This window comes from Motacilla alba, chromosome 10, assembly GCF_015832195.1.
Source record: "Motacilla alba alba isolate MOTALB_02 chromosome 10, Motacilla_alba_V1.0_pri, whole genome shotgun sequence".
Taxonomy (NCBI): Eukaryota; Metazoa; Chordata; class Aves; order Passeriformes; family Motacillidae; genus Motacilla; species Motacilla alba.
Window position 1 is genome coordinate 20,565,068 of NC_052025.1, and position 17,541 is coordinate 20,582,608.

General features: G+C 39.1%; 1 protein-coding gene across 1 annotated transcript in view; it reads left to right on the forward strand.

Annotated features, from left to right (window-relative positions):
• Positions 1–17,541, forward strand: part of IQGAP1 (IQ motif containing GTPase activating protein 1) — a 53,723-nt gene that overhangs the window by 2,715 nt on the left and 33,467 nt on the right. Inside the window, exons 3-8 of the mRNA XM_038146827.1 lie at positions 11,606–11,762; positions 12,135–12,212; positions 13,911–13,987; positions 15,324–15,391; positions 16,442–16,555; positions 16,949–17,127. Coding sequence (XP_038002755.1) covers positions 11,606–11,762; positions 12,135–12,212; positions 13,911–13,987; positions 15,324–15,391; positions 16,442–16,555; positions 16,949–17,127 — 673 coding nt within the window. The remainder of the gene's footprint in view (positions 1–11,605; positions 11,763–12,134; positions 12,213–13,910; positions 13,988–15,323; positions 15,392–16,441; positions 16,556–16,948; positions 17,128–17,541) is intronic.

A 17,541-nucleotide genomic window follows, 5' to 3' on the forward strand; every position in this document is an offset into this window, starting at 1 on the left:
ATACATGATCTACTGTGTGTGTACATTTTGGTGTATTCCACCTTGGTGAATGATTGCACCATAAAAATCCTTATTAGATACCGAGATAAAAAGCCCTTTATCCCTTAATCCTGCCCTAACTCTTAATTCTAAACCCAAGAAAAGGCATAATTTCCCGTTGTCTAACCTGTATATGTCTGGTGCAATATTGCCTCCCAGCTTAGCAGTGCACGTGAAAAACAGTTATTCCCTTCCTCTTAACTGAAACCTTTTACAAATTTAAATTGGAGCAGTGTATCTTCCTTGCACACTGAGAACTCAATTCTTGCATATTTCTCCATGCATCCATCTATTTAATAGATCTGTAGTACTTTTCCCTGGGTTGCTCGGACTTCTTTCTGGGCACTCACTGTCTTTCTGGAAGTTCACTGCCAAAAGAGAGAAAACTTCTCCAGCAGGGCCTCAGTGGGCATACTTACAAAGAGCGCAATGATTATTTTGTATACTCCAACAGATTTGATAGTATCGTACATTATTGCATGGTATCTGCTTTTTCATGATGTAATGGTATAGTAGAGTTTTGTTGAGTCGTCACCTTGAAGTTGTGCTGCTGACATTTGTTTCTCATCTTTTATTTATGTGCTCTGTCGTGTTTTCCCCAGCGTTACCCTTCACTCAATCCTGCTGAATTAGATTTTTCCTGATTTTTGTTTAAAATATTGAAATAACTTTTATCTTATTCTTGTCTTCCAGCATGTGTGTTATTTCCACATTTAATATAAACATGCTGTGTATCTTTGTATCTTCATTCAGACAATTAATTGAAAGTATGATCAGAACACAGTAGGTGCTGTGAAGAAAAAAGGACTGGTATTAAAAATGAATGCATGAAGTCCTGTTGTTGCTATTTTAAAAAATGTTTTGCAAACATTACATCCTATATGCTGTATGTGAAGAATAGGAATGCGACATGTGTGTTTTGTCATGGCTCTTAAGTCTCCCTTTGTCCTTCAAAAGATGATATGGGTTAAGAGCCAGAAAATTTTCCTGGCTGGGTGATGAATTTTGTATAAATCTGTGTCATTCTTCCTTAGCAAGGCAGGCATGTTCAGCGGTAGTGACTTTGCTGAGGAGGAAGTACTGAGTCTGTACAAGTTAACTGCTGGCAGAATATAAAGGATTTAATTCCAGGACTTTAATTTTATCAAGAATTTATAGTATATTTTTGAAGGGCTGGGGAGCACGCAGTTTATGCTGCAGTCCTTTAGGTGCTTTGTGAGAGTTATCACTACTGTAAATTCACAGAGATTGCTTAGTTACCAGTAGATAATAATTTTCCTTCCATACAAACTTGAATGAAGTTTGAAGTAATAAGTAAGATCTGACTGTGTTTCAAAGTAACTCCTTCCCTTTGAATCCAAAGTCTAGCAGCAAATGCGGGGCAAACAGGGAGAGATGAGTTGCACTGTAGTAAGTCCAAGCTTGAAGGAGCCCCAGATCCTTCACTTGTGGGCTCTTCCTGTCATCAGCCTTGGAGTAAATGCTAGAGGACATGCTGATTCTCACTTGAATTCCATGCTCAGGTCTGATAAAAAACAAAACCAAAAACACAATAAAAAAAAACCTCCGGCAAAAATACGTTTTACAGTAACGGCTTTAATATTTTTGTCTAGCTCTTGCTTAATCGTCAGTACTTACTCTTTAAATAAATCAGCTTTGACTCTGAAGTTCTTAGTGATCTTGTCTCTGCTTCTGAGTGTTGTCTTGATATTGATGAGGTTGAGCAGCTGGGCATTTGATTTTTGCCGCACCTTGTCAGAAAAAAGAAGTTTTCACTCCTGTCTCAAGGTGAGCACTGAGATGTTTCAAATAATGCCTAGTGGTAGCCAGTATGTTTTGTAAAGAATGAAGAAACAGCTGTGCTGCTCAAAATGCAAGTGGTGGTGTACAGCCTTCCTTGTATCCACCTTGGCAGCTGGAGCACTTATTTTTCAAGTGGAAGGTCTGCTTGGGGAGCCTCAACCCTTATCCAACCCAGAACCCATGTTTGCTTAGTGGCATACAGGCTATTCTTGTATATGTGAGTGGGAGTTCCTGATTCCTATAGAGAAGGCCATATCACTTAACATAAGAGTTAAAGATTAAATCACTTAACATAAGAGTTAAAGATAAATCTGCTCCAGGAGGGGAGCAGACTTCTGAGTTTAGTAATTAAGATATACAAGGGAGAGCAAAGGCTTGAGTTTGCTGCCTGCTTCCAGGAATTTTTTTTCCTTCCTGAGAAGTTACTTTGTAAATTGCCCTTGGAGTTTTATTTATTGCTGCTAGTACAGTCTAGAAGAGGGCTCTTGGCTGCTTTGTTGGTAAGGAGTTTATTTAGCAGAAGCAATTAAACAAGAACTATAAGAGATCAGTGTGTTTGAAATTAATGGCTTTGATCTGAGATTTTCTATATTTGACTTCTTTGCCAGTAGTGTAACTGAGGCGTAGCATCTGAATTAAATACTGTGGCCTTTTTCTTGTACTCTTGATTACATTCCCTCTGAGCTGTGAGAGGGCTAATAATCTTTTTTCATGGTGAGAGAATGTCAGATTGGAAGTTATATCTCTAAGGAGAAGAGGAGGACCTAAGAGCAAAGGAAGGTAGCTGGTGTACTCTGTGTCACACTCAGAAGCTGAAAAGGTGAACGCTGTAAAGGTGAGGGTAGCCAAGGCAGGATGGGAGGCAGCTGAAGAACAGCAGCTGATAACTTCTCTCCTCTTCCCTGTAATCATGTTATATTATTACAGTATAGTATTGCATTCAAACACTGTAGTTTGTATTTATTTTTTCTTCTACAACATGAAGACAGCTGAAATCACGTGATTAACAGCATACTGATTATCATTGCATTAGCATTGTTAGAGGCTTGCTAGCCCTTTAACCAAGCAACAGATATGGAATCTAGAAGCAAAGTGGGATTTTTTTAAATGTTAGAAGAAGGTAAGATGATAATTGGCTAGCACCTAATTTCATACTGAAATAAAAAATTTACAAAAGTTTGAATTTCTCATCTGTCTGATGTGATGGCTTGTATGCAGTGTAACTTGGGGTACTTCTGTACTCTATTTATGGCAATTTATAGCTGTTTGCAAGACTTGTCTGCTAATGAGCATACATCAGAAGCATTATTAGAGGAATAATTTGTACTTATTTAATGGTATTCCAGCATGTTGTTTGATTGGTCTTTTTCAACTGTCACTGTTGTTCTATTGTTATTTAGTAGTTTTTTATTTCGGTTAATAATGTGCAACAGTATTGTGAAACAGGAATTAATTCTGGCTAGTTGAAGAAAGGGAAGCAGAGTGTAACTAAGTTGCTCAAGATTGTGAAAGACTGAAATGAAATTTGGAGTTAAAAATGAAGATTGTGAATAGAGGGATTCCTCTATGATGTGTGGGCCAGATGCCTCATTCTTGAAGAAAAATGGCTTTGTGAATAAGTGTTGTTTAATACTTCAGATTTTCTTTTTCATGTTCTCTTGTTTGTTTATTTGGATTGCTTTTTTTTTTTTTTTTGTGTGTGTTTGTGGTTTTTGTTGTTGCTGCTGCTTTCCCCTGTCTCCAAATCACAGTAATCTGATAGAAAAGCTGTGGCACTGCAGATACAACTAAAAATACCCTGTTCTGTTGCCCACTCATTCTCACAGAAGGGTAAGGGTATATTTGTCTTGAATAGAAGCAGCCTGAGACCTGATTTTTGTGGTCCTTATTTAGAATTCAGGGTGTTTTACTATAATATCCTTCTTCAATATTTCCACTTGCAGAATAGGTCAGATACTGGTTTTGGGTTGGTTGTTTGGATTGCTTTTTCGTATGTGTTGTTTTGTGGTGGGGTTTTTTTGGGTTTTTTTGCTTCTCTCAGATACAATGCAAGTGCCGTGTTAGATTGTAATCCAGGAGTATTCATAGACAATATTTTATTATCACTATTTGCAAATTGAAGTAACTTCTACTTAACTCATACTGCTTTATTTGGGCTTTTATCAGCTCCTGTTTGGACTTGAGATATTTCTCTGCAGGTCCTGTTCTGTTTTGTGTGACCTCATGCAGTTGCAGGGAGTGGCTGTCTGGAGTGGAAGTGGCTTGGAATGCTTAGGACTATATTTTTCTGAGAAGTGGGTGGAGAGAGGTACAGAAAGGATGGTGGTGGAGTACCACCATCTTTGCCTCACTTCAGATACTTCTTTTATGACTCACTGGAAATGGTAATGAAAGGCAGGCCAGGAGGAAAGAAACAACTGTTTGTTCAGAGACCAGGATTTTTCTTTTTGGATGGTGCTTTCTGAAGGAGTACTGTGTATAATGTAAGGAGAGAGCTGCCCAAAATAACCAAAGCAAACAGACGTTACTAACAGTTCTCAGCTATCAAGTACTGTGAAATGCTTCCTAATAACCTTAATTTACAAGAAATCAAGTTGGTCTTGAGTAGTGATAACTCCAGTGATGTTGTAGCTTCCAAGCATTTAGGCCTATTTAGTTTCTAATTCTAAGTGATCAAGGCAATTATCTTTAAAAAGGTTTCTGTGTGTTTGATAATTACATTCCTCTTGACCGTGGCCTTGGAACTCATCTGAAAGCTCTCCAGGACAAATGACCAATCTTTTTTGGCAGACATGGCAAGTGCAGTAGTATCCTCATCATCAAGAGCAGCGAAGGAAATTTTTACAGATTGAAGGCAGTGTTTGCAAGGGAGCAAAGAGGAACCTCATATTTACTTTTAAGGAAGCAGGGACTGGTAGAGGGAAAGATTTTAATGACAGAGTATCTGTATTGTCTTTGGTTCAGCTGCTCGTTGCCAGGAAGAGTACATCAATCACTGGGAAAAATCTGAAATATGTTACTCATTAATTTATTGCTCTTTCGTATCTTTGAACTGAAAATGCCTGTGTGGATAATGAGAATGTTCTTTTAGCTGTGGGTAGTACTTGTTTTCCTAGCTCTCCATCTGTACAAACCTTACTGAAAGGCATTAACTCTCTGAGAGATCTTTCATCTTTTGAAGTGATTCCTTGATTTGTTTAGAGTTGGTAGAATGAGTTTTTTTGAGGAGAAGTTTTTGTTGGGGTTTTTCCCGTGGCTGTCTAATGCCCTTGTTCAGGTGAACTGGATGAAGAGCTTCCAAGGTTTCTCTTCTTAACTATCTATGAGAATGCCTGCCAAGTCTATGTTTGTAACTGCGCTAAAAATATTAGAGATTGCCTCTACATATGAATGATCTGCTGGAGTATGGGAATCCTCATCTTTCAATAAAATGAGTAGTATGGTTAGTCAAAAAAATGCCATACCTGTGGTGTTGCAGTAGTGAGCAGTGAAAAAGTTTTTAAGCCATAGTTTTGTGGGTGGTTTATGCAGATACTGTTGGGGAAAAAAAAAAAAAAGGTGCTGCCCTTTTGCTCTGACCACTTTTTCATCTGCTGTGGTGCTACAGCAGCCATGCATATTTACTTTTGTACATTTCAGGGGAATTGCATTAGAAGAAGGGCTAAATGATTACAAACAGAAGCATCTAGATATGAAGTATGAAGGCACCATGTGCAACAGTTGGAATGATTTGTCTTTAACAATGCCTGGATTAGCTGCTAGTCGTCCAGATCCCAGCATGTTTGCATTTGGTTTCACTAGACTCCCTTTGGAGTCAGAGCATAGTGAACAAATGCTGGTGAATCATGGAGATGGTACTGGACAGAAATAGTCATCGCTGTTTACTATCAAAGGGTATGGAAAGGTCTATCCTTATCTGTAACCTGTAAATTCTACATTTCGTTGCCAACTGAGAAAGTGTGCAGAAGATGTGAGGAGAACTTGATGATTGGTCACCCTCTGTGTCAGGGCAACAGGTCCTGGACCTCCTGATCCTTGTTGGGCCAGGTGTAATGGCCCTCTCCTGGGTGGATAGCTTGAACATCCTTTTCCTGCTTGAGCAAGAGGTTTTTCTTTTCTAGGGTAAGTGACAAAGAATTAAATTTCTGTTTCGGCTTGTTAGATTTTTCAAAGCTATTTGAGTTGAAAGTGAAATTAAGAATTATGCTTTTGGCAGATAAATATTGGGTTAGAAATAGACCAATCAGCAGTCAAATATGTCTTAGTAAACACATCTTGCTCAATAGTATAATACAAATTACAGTCCTGATAGTTTTATGGTAATTGCTGGTGTAATTTTAATGGTTGTAAAGGTACCTGACAATGTGTCATACTCATATGAGCAAAGTCCTCTGAGTTAACAAGTGTGATTTCAGATTTACCTGCTTTGGAAGACTTTAAGGGACTGATCTTGAACATTGTATCTCTTGATGATGATCTTGTTTCCCAGGGTGTTGATTGTTGCACCACTGTGAAAGCCTTCCTTTGCTTCTCTTCCTCCCACCCTTCCCTGGGATGTGATTATGATCTTTGAAGAGTGGAATTCTAAATAAGTATTGTTGGTACCTTCCTTTAGATTGGACACCTGCTGTCTGGAATATGCTGGTGTCCCTTAGTCATCTTTTGTGAGCCTTGTTTCTGTAGGATAAGTTCTCAGGCAAAATATGATAATGCTTTAAATGGTGTCAGTGCTGGGTGCTAGACAAGATGGGCAAAAAAAATTGATGTGTTATGCAAGTATGGACCCTGAGGGTGAGCAAATCCATTGGGGAGTTAGGGAAAGGGAGACAGTTTTTCTTTATTGAGGTTTTGTTGTTCTGAGTGGAATGCTTAGTATTTTGTAAGTCATAGCATGACATAATTTGTCATTTTTGTAGTAGGAATTAAATGGTAGTCTAGCATTATTCACTGTTTCATTTCAAGCTTCTGACTGATAGTTATACTGTGATCACTGAAACTCCCATTTGTCAGAGAGTTCTGACCTCTTGTGTGTTTTCTGCCATCTCTAAGATTCTTGCCAAATTCTCCTGTTACAGCAGCCACATGAAGAATTAGATGATATCACAAACTATTACTTAAGGAGGTTTATATTATTTGCTGTATGTCAGAAATCCTGTGAAACAAACTACTTTCCACATAAATAGACATAGTTTTCAACTCAGGGACAGGTTGATCGTGTTACAGGTCCTTCTTGCTCAAAATGTAGCTGTCCTGGAATTGTGAAACTAGCTAATTAACTACCAGTTATAAGTTACTAAGTATGTGAATATGTTTGGGTCTTTACTACTGCAGGTTTTCAAACCAACTTTGGCAGATCAAGAACAAATTTTTCATTTATTTTCTTGTGAGCAAAACTATTATTATATGTTTTATGCTTTTTTTTTTTTTTTTGCCCAGACTAGACAACTTTAGGAACTTTTGCATCAGCGCTGTGATATTTGATGGAGTTATACCACAAAGGTATCCAGTGCTGATTTTGTTGATGCTCCAGGCACTTCAAAAGTGCACAAAAATGACCTCATTTCAAGAATTTGTACTCACAGTCTGAGCACGTGCATGGAAATCACGTGTTGAAAATGTCTTTGGAGAATGATTTTGGGCAAACAGCCCACCTGTTTCATGGTTGTGAGAAGGTGATGTTTAAGGCAGTCTAACTGTGTTGGTAAAGCACAGGCTTAGGCAGGCTTGTTTTCCTCATTAAAATACATTGGTATGGTATACAGACAGTGTTGTGAAGATTGGAGACTAACAGTCATATATGCACCTGGAAAGAGAGTTAAGCTCTGTGCCCCTGCAGTCTCTGTTTCCTCATTCAGGAGGAAATGGAGCACATGCTTCTAGAGGAAGAAGGCAGTGACCTTCCGAAACGTGGTTGGTAGGGGAGCGCTGGAACCAAAGGAGCACTGCTGTGGCACTGACATGCTTACAAAGAGGAGACTCACATGATTCGGACCTACGATCAGGAACTCTGTGGCCAGTGCTCTCAAACTAGTGGTTCGGGAGTTTACATGGAGGTTCTGTTTGCAGCTTTCCTGCTAATGAAACTGGTGAGGTATTCAGTAAGCAGAACGTGATGTGGGACTGAGCTTCAAACAAGTGTTGGTACCAGGCACGGATACAAATCATACCAGTTATTCTTCAGCGTGACGTGTCAAGGTCACATACTTTATCTTCCTAGAGTTCTTATTTGCTAGAAGTGTTATAATGTCACTCTTGAGGCCTGCACAGTGGAACTGACCACCAGGTGCAGACTTACATGGTGTGTTGGGCCGCTTTGTCATCTCAGAGTTGAAAAACGTCCCTGCCTAGGTCTGTGTAAAAAAGGAAAGTCCATTGTTTTGGAATGGTAGGATAATTGAAGGTTAGAAAATGTTATTTATATTTCTGGCCCCTTCAAATAATCAGTTTTACTTGGAAATTATTGCTACTTAATGATGACCAAGAAGTGAGCTTTCCTCGTTGGTGGATAAAATCACTTTTTTCCAACTATTGATGCCTTCTGTATTTTGTATGCCATGCTCTGTTTTCTTTTTGTGCTGGAATATACTGCATGGTAGTCCTGTCATGAAATGAACAGCCTTCCTTAGAGGCTTTGTCCATTTTTTAAATTTTCTTCTCTAATATTTTTGTTTATTCAATTTGCAACAGTTTCCGGAGAGATGGTTTGCTAGTTCTACTTCCTCAGGCTTGTCTAATCAGTCTGAGAGGAAAAGAGTGGCTTTTTATTTGTTTTCCACAATAGTTCAATTGTCTCAGGTTTAGCCAGACTCAACATTTTCGCAAGTGTAAGAGCAAAAGGTATGCCATATGATCAGTATTAAGTTTTTGCTGTGTCTAAACTCCAGTTCTGGTTGAAATACACCTATGATACTTTTCAAATATAAGGACACATTTGTGTGAATTTGTCATAACTCTCAATAATGCCATATTGTGAGAGAATAAAAAAGTTGTTAGTTGAGATGATGATGTTATTTTTTTCCAGTCCTTGGTAATGGAGCAATGTTTCCTTTGAAAGCTTGGAGACAATGTTACTTGAGAGACTGGCTGCCCAACAATACCTGATGTTACCTTTTTGTTGTCGTGTCTTGTCAGGAAAGCCTGGCTCTTAATTGCAGTTGATGGTAGTAGCTGCATGTAAGTATTCAAGAATCTTTTTTTAGGAGGGGGATTTTGTAACAGTGTGACTAAGTGAGTGGAAAGGTGCACTTAGCACTTTAATTAGAGCTAGCTTCAGTAAAATTGTAAGTCCAATGTTATCTATGTAGTCGTGTGATGAAACTTGATTAGAAAAATAATTCTGGGTTAAGCACTGTTTTCTGTACTGGTGAGAGGGAGGGAGTATAGTGGAAACAAGTAGCAGAAGTAGCAGAAAATAATTGAAAGTTTCTGAAAAAATATTATTGATGGCATATTGTTCTGATGCCTAATGTCGAAAAGAAGTAGAGGTTGTTGCCCATCAGCCAGGTTCCCTGCTCATTGACAAATGTAGTTGTCTCGTTCATCTGGAAATTCCACATGTGTTTCTGCCTTTTAAGGATGACAGGTGTTAATTTTAATACAAGTACGTGAGCTTTTAAATATAAAAGGTACTGAATGATATTTTCTGAAAACATAGCTTTGTCCTCTGGCTTAGCAAACGGTTAAGCAATGCCGCACCAAGCAGAAACATTACTGTATGTAAATTGCTCTAGTTTTGTAGTTATAATAACACCCACTTAGGAACCTGTTGAAACAGGTATGAGTACATTGAGATAGCTTATGTTCTAATTATGGGCCATTTATCTTTCATTATGGAGACAGACAAAACTCACTGCCTCTGTGTCCTTCCATAAGGTGCTAATTAAATTGTTTGGTCACATGTCCCTTCTACTTACTTACTTAGAGGTCTTCTAGTCTGAAGGAAGTGGGTGTTTTTTGGTTTGGTTTTTTTTCCTGGTAAGGTAGTTGGGAAGGTATTGTGAAAACTCTTCCTATGATTTGGACTCTTCCAGCATCTGAGTAGCTCTGTGTCCTCTCAGGAATCTTTGATTCTAATGGTCTGTGGCATGCAAGTGACAGTATCTTTTTGGTAATGGTCCAGAATTTTAAAACTTATGTCATGTTTATCACATATTCAGTATTAGTATGTCCGTTTTTCTAGAACTTAATATTCAAGAGCGACTAAGTTTTGAGAGGAAAGCAGCAAAACCTGGAAAAACAGTAGTTTTAAGAAGAACTGAGTTTCTTTTTCTAGCTGATATATAGATATTAGCCAGATGTTCCCAGAAACCTTTTCTTCCTGGTAAACACTACTTTCCAGGTCCTGCTTTGGGTTGCAAGCCCCACCCTTTTCCTGGGCTCAGGCTACAGTCCACAGTGCAGTGGTGTCTCATTTGGGGTTTAAAGTGCGCGAGGTTGAAGCAGGATCATCTACTTGCTTGTGTTTCAGATCAGTGCCAGAAATGTGGGATTATCATCCCTGTAAGCCAAATTATGAACTTTATTTACGTTATACTCTCAGCTCTGTTTTGTGGTGTGGACTGTTGCAATTTTGGACCCCTGTTGTCTTGAAAGTTGCCTTTCTGTGATCTTAATTGGTCCAAGTCCTACAAGAGCTTTAGAGTTCAGCTGCAAGTGAGGCATGGTCTGAGTAAGACACTTTAGAAAGCGGCCTGTGGTTGTGCAGGTCCCTTTCTTAGAGACCAGAGCAGTCAGGTAGCAGGTCATCTTTAGGTGAAACTGTAGCTGAGCTTGCAGTTTAGAGCCTCCAGTAGCTTGTACAGAAAAAATATCAAGGTGTGCCTCTGTTTTGAGAACTGTGATTTTTCTCAAAATGTTTTGCTGTAGTCTTTATTTTTGTAATGAGATCTGTGATACCATTAAATGAGATGGAAGGCAATAATATAAGGGAAAGTGAGTTATGTGGAGAGGAATGCCTATTCCATGTTTTTATCCCTGTTCTTGAAATGTAATAGTAGAGTGGGAGAAGATATATAGAAGATAGACTTGAGAACATCATCATTGAACTGAAAGAGGGTAGGTTTAGATTCAATGTAAGGGGAAAAATTCTTTACTGTGTGGATATTGAGGCACCTGGAGCAGCTTGCCCAGAGAAACTGTGGCTTGTCCTATCCCTGTCAGTGTTCAGGACCAGTCTTGGATGGAGTTCTGAGCAACTTTGTCTGGTGGAAGGTGTCCCTGCTTATAGCAGAGGGATGGAATGAAAAAGGTCTTGAGGTCCTTTCTAACTCAAACGGTTCTATGATTCTGTGAACATTGTAGGGCCTCTCTGTGAGATCATTTAAAAGAGCTTGAGTAAGTGGCACAAAGTCCTGAAATAACTAGCAAATACTTAAGGAAAGTAAAGAAATGCTCATGAGATAAACCTATACAAGGGGAAGATTTAAGTTAGTTAAAAGGACAGGATGGCCACGTTATGTGTAGACCAGTACAAACTAAGTCATGGGCTGAAAGAGAAACATGAAGATGAGATGGTGTCTTATTTACTTTTGAAACTCTGGCTGATGAACTCGGAACTCTTCTCCTTAATATTTTCTCTGAAGTGTTACCGACTAGCGCTTTAATGATGCAGACTCAATGTTATAGCCCGTTTTCAACCCCTAGTGCTAAGTGAATAGTACGCTTGAGTATGGTAGCAGCAGCATGAGACTTGTTTGGCATGGGATTGTGTTCAGAAATTAGAAATGTACTCATGTGACCAACTTTGTTGTTTTTGCATTTCCAGATGGATGGAGGCCTGTTTGAATGAGGAGCTTCCTGCCACAACTGAGCTGGAAGAAGGCTTGAGAAACGGAGTCTACCTGGCAAAACTTGGAAACTTTTTCTCCCCTAAAGTGGTTTCTGTGAAGAAAATCTATGACAGGGAACAGACTAGGTATAAGGTGAGTGCTGTTGACCATGGATACTTCTTTAGGTAGCCATCTAAATGGGAATATGTACGCATGTAGATACTGTGAGAAAATAAGTGTAAAGTTAATTAGTGTTAGTCTTACCTGAGAAACTCTGCCTTCACTCTAGAACGATGGTTAAATGAAGGGGTGGGTGGACTCTTAGCTTTATATCTGAGCTTGCACTTAGGTGAAATAATTTGTTGTAAACGGTCAATATAAGTGTTTATAGAAGACTTCAGACTTCTTTCCTGCGAAAGTACCGTTTTCACTATCTGTGTTAATGAAACTCACTGCTGTTCTTGACAGCTGTGATATTTTGTTTCTTAGTGCCCTCCCTCCTGTTTCTGCCGATTTTTATTTCAGGCAACTGGTCTCCACTTCCGACACACAGATAATGTGATCCAGTGGCTGAATGCCATGTCTGAGATTGGTCTCCCCAAGGTAACTTTTGTCTTGTACATCCAAATAAATAAATAATCTCAGAAAAGCTTTGCATGCTGTGGAAGCATTTGCTGTTATAAAAAAAGAAAAATCAGCACACTTGCTCTAGTTAATTCTTAAATTTCTAGATTTATGTCCCTATAGAAACTCTCTCCTGAAACTTGCTGAAACATTTCATTCTGCTACATGTGTGAGAAAGACTAGGAGCAAAATAATTTATCCCTGTGTTCCATATCCCTGATATTACTTATCTTGCATAATATCTGTCATATGTCGTTCTTGCCATGCATTCTTTTGAGCAGTATCCAGGCTACAGTTTGATTGTGAAAGTTTTTTTAGAAATCAATGCTAAACGTAGCAGCACAACAGAAAATACTATGTTCTCCATTTCTTCAGACTTTGCTATTAAATTTTCTTGTCAAGTTGAAATGTTCCTGGTGTGGCTTAATCAAATATAAATGATTGACTCGACTAGAGAAAGGGTCAGATGAACTTCTTGGAGCTAATAAACAGAATTGCCTGAAAATGTATGGAACTGTGGTAGCATTGGGTTGATAGTCAAGTTTTTTTGTAGCCATGTTATGCATAGTCTCACCAAAACTGGCATTGTGTAGTTTAATCTGATGCATATTTTCTTTGCATATGTACTTGCAAATTGAACACTTTGGTTTTGGCAAAGATTTTTAATTAACTTGTTGTGATTTACTAGTTGAGCTTTCCTGGGATCTATGATGATCTTACAGAAACAGATTTGGTATTAGGAAATAGTGAAATATGCTGTTAGGGTGGTTAGGTGAAAAGAAATGAGGGATTTAGACAGAGAGAAATTAAGTGCCAGGTATGAGGTAAGATTTTCAGATGCAAGTTGGCTTTGGGTGGAAGTAAATGTATGAGAAGATGTTGAAGAAACTAGGCTGGAGTTCAGTACATTTACAAGAGATACTGATGCTTTAAGTATTTTGCCATGCAGAACAGCCAGGGAACTGATGCTGTGGAATTAAGGGTCATTTAGTTGCTCTTGCCTTTACAGAAAGAGCAGTGCTATTTTGTGCTCATAGGCAACAGCAAGGAACCTTCAAATAGCTGGAAAATAACATACTTTATTATGTTACAATATATCAGAACTTCTGAAATAGTTGAAATGTCATTTGTTAAACTTTGAAGGGCTTTGTGTTCGAAAGCTTTTGGGTTCAGCTAACTGAAAATACAGTATGCAGAGCACCTCAGTGCTGGTCTGGGTTTCCAGAAAATTCTGGAAAACTGACTGCTGGTCTGGGTTTCCAATTTCCATATGAAACTGTCTCTCTTCTTATTTCTCAACCACATTTAATCCAAACAAAATTCTATTTTCTCTCTTCTCCTGTAAGTCTTTTTTTTTTTCATCCTTTGGCTTTCACCGAGGTCCTTGCTAATGCCTCGTGACCCAGTCAGTATCTTGATGTACACACAAAAGAAAGGTTCTGCCCATTCACATGTGTAGAACTTGGCAGGAAAAGGGGAGCTCTGATTTGGGTATTGGAAACAAAAGGAAGCATTGACACTTCATTAGGAGAAACATTGGTCCAGGGCAGAGAAGCTTGAAGAGTTTTGTTCCATGAGCTGTTTCTCTAGTGTATGTAATATGAAAGAATTGAGCTGATGTGATTTGGCTGTATAGAGTGAATATAATTCAAACTGCTACCTTTGTTTTATCTTTAGATATTCTACCCAGAAACAACAGATATCTATGATCGCAAGAACATGCCACGCTGTATCTATTGTATTCACGCACTCAGGTAAGGAATACTAGACAGAAATCTGATTGCTTCTGAAATCTTTCTGCAAAGCTGAAAGGTGACAGGAGAGAGAGCTGATGGATGAGGCTGAAGGCTGGATGAGGGCAAATCTTCTAGCAGAACAATCTCATCAGGTCAGCAAAGATCCATTAAGCCAATATTTTGCCTTGGGCAGTGGCCAAATCAGATTCTGAAGGAAAAAAGCCAGTATGTTGAGATTACTACCTTTTCATTCTGGTTCCCACCCTCTCTGCTGTCTGAGGCAGAGCTAGGCATTCTTTAACCAAGAAGATAGTAAGGTACTGGCACAGATTGACCAGAGAAGCTTTGGCTGTCCCATCCCTGGAAGTGTTCAAGGCCAGGTTGGATGGGGCTTGGAGCAACGTGGGAGAATGGAAGGTGTCCCTGCCTGTGGCAGCGGGGTGAGTTGAAAGTAGATGATCTTTAAGGTCCCTTCCAACCCAAGCCTTTCTGTGAGTCTGTGATCTGTGTTGAGCTAGCATGACAGGCAAAAAGTAGCAGTTGCTTTTCTTTTCCCAGACCCATCTTTCTGCAGCTGTATGGGTTCATCCCTCCTTCGTAGCGATTCTATTTCTCATCTGGCCGCAGGTGAATACACTAGTGAATACTTTGCTGTTGGAGATGCCACACCTGCAGTCCTGTGTCCAGTTCTGGGCTCTCCAGCATTAGAGAGACACAAACAAGCTGGAGAGAGTTGAAGGAAGGGTCACTAAGATGCTTAATGGACTAGAGGATCTCACCTATCAGGACAGGCTGAGACAGTTGGGACAAATCAGCCTATATAACATATAGTGTCATGGGAATCTCAGCAATGTGTGCAGCTATCTGAAGGGAGGATGCAAAGGAGATGTGAAGCCAGGCTCTTCTCAGTGATGTCCCATGACGTGACAAGAGGCAAATGGCATGATCTGAACCAGAGGAGGAAATGCTTCATTTATCTGTGAGAGGGACCAAAGAGTGGCACAGGTTGCTCTGAAATATGGGGTCTCTGCTGTTTTGATCCTCAAAAGCCATCTAAAATGATTCTGGGGAACTTGATCCTATGGGACCTGGCTTGAAAAGGGAGCTTGAAGAAGACCAACTTGAGAATGCCCTTCTAGCCTCAACCATTCTGTTATTCTATGAAGACTTCATAGGGCTAGGCCAGTTACGTTCCGCTAAGGGGGGAAGAGAAGAGTCAGCTCACTCTCTTGGTGATTATCAGCTGTTATATTGGCTTACCTCTCCTTGAATTTATATCTCCTAAAACTGTATCATTGTCAGAACTACAAAGAAAAATGACTAGTTCTAATTATTTACTTCTTTTCTTTTCTAGCCTGTACCTTTTTAAACTGGGTCTTGCCCCCCAGATTCAGGATTTGTATGGCAAGGTAGACTTCACAGGTAAAAAAACCCCAGCACTAGTGTATGCTGCCTTTATCTTATACCCTTCTAAATCAGTTATTGAACGCTTGTTTAAGTCAGTTAAAGGATTGTTGCTGTTGATACTCTTAATGTAAATAAAATTATAAATCAATGACTGTGAGGAGATTTAGTAATTTAAGAAAAAGAGACTTCATTTGCCAGCTTCTGAACCAGGCAGTTAGACAGTCATCGGTTCTGTAATTATCTATTTCACAAATAACAATGTCTTAACTCTTTTGTCACCGTTGTAAGATGCTTAAGCCTTGCATCCATTTCCTTGGGAGAGTTTTCAATTTGGAACTTAGTACATGGTTCTGACCTTCTGTGACAGTTTAGAGGTGCCATCAGCTGAAGAAGTGTTTGACAGGTCGTCTGCTGCAGGAGATGCCAGCACGAAGTCCTGTGTCCACACACCTCCTCAAAGTTTCACTTCCTTAATTTTGTGAAAGTGTCAAATTCTCTGTTTTGCATTAGTGAGGCTCTTGCCCGAGGGCATGCATCTGGTTTAAAAGGTGTATGAACTTTATTTCCCTGCAAATTGGTTGTTGATTATACTTATAAAATGCTAAACTATTAACTGTCTTTTAGAGTTGTATGATATTTAGCAACTGCACGTGTTGATGCACTGCATTTGCATCTCTCAGTGTAGCCTGTTTGTGGGGAAAAAGAAAATCTTAAACTACTGCCTCTGCATTTTCCTGACCTGTTGGCAACCACAGTTGAGGTACCTCAGCATGGAGTCGGTTTCCAGTTCCTCATGAGAGTTTTTGCATTGTTTTCTAATAAGAAAAACTACAGAATACTCCCGTACGAGTTTCTGGGAGAAATGTAGATTTTAGGAAAGTGTGCAAAATGTCTTAGCATTTTCATTTCTTTTGTTTCACTTTCTGACTTACATTCAAAGTATTATTTAAATAATAATTGTCATCTATTGTAGCTGTCCTGTTTTTTTTTTAGTAGCAGTTAGTACAACAGTGATAATGCCATGATTGCTAATGCCATGTAACACTATTTTAACGTATGTTTCAGAGGAGGAAATCAGTAATATGAGGCTTGAACTGGAGAAGTATGGTATTCAGATGCCGGCCTTCAGCAAGATTGGAGGAATTCTTGCAAATGAACTTTCTGTGGATGAAGCTGCATGTAAGGAAAAATGGCATTTTGTTTGCTTATTCAAATCAGCAGATCAGTTAAGTGTTGGTTTTGATGCTGCAAGTTTTAAGCCTAGTACAGTCTTTCTGATAGGCCTTTTCAAAAACTGGAAAGATGTTTTTATTCTTTCACTTCTCTATTTTTCTTTTTTCTGGAGCATGATGATTTAACTACTTAAAATATTGTAACTAGAGAGTAGGCTGCTATTTTCTCCAACAACACAAAGCCACGATGAAATGAGAGATACTTTGATAATTTTTTTGCTTTCCAGTTAATTTTTAGATAATTTTTCTGCTCTTTTCAAATAAGGGATTCTGGATTTCTTGATTTTTAACAGTGCTATTTTGTTTGGGACTAACTGGCAGACTGTGGCTTGTTTTTCAGTGCATGCTGCTGTCATTGCCATTAATGAAGCAATTGACCGTCAGGTTCCAGCTGACACTCTTACAGCAATGAAGAACCCTAATGCCATGCTAATAAATCTGGATGATCAACTGGAATCCACTTACCAAGCCACACTCTACAGAGCAAAGCAAGACAAGATGGAGAATGCTAAAAATAGGGTAGCTCAGTTCTTCTTTCAAACCATTTGCATGCATTGCTATGTTGTATTGCAGTGTAAACTATGGGGAATTTGCCGAATGTGTTAATATCATGTTTGTGTGGTCTTAGGTGGATTTACTCCTCGTGGCATTCTGTTACGTTCCCCAGTAACATATCTTCTTGCAGAAAACAGTCAATAGTTAGCTGCATTAGTCTGTTTAGCTGTATAAAATACAGACCACATAGATACAGAATTCCTGTCAGAGTTTTTATGTTAGGAATGCATCCTTCTGTTTTCACAGGTATGTTTTCCTGACAATGAAACGATGAGCGAAACTGATGCTGGAAGTGGTCCATGTGGCTTTAGAACACTGTATAACACATGCCTAACTCTGTGTACTTCTTTCTATGTTCTGGAGCTCTACTGTGTGTTC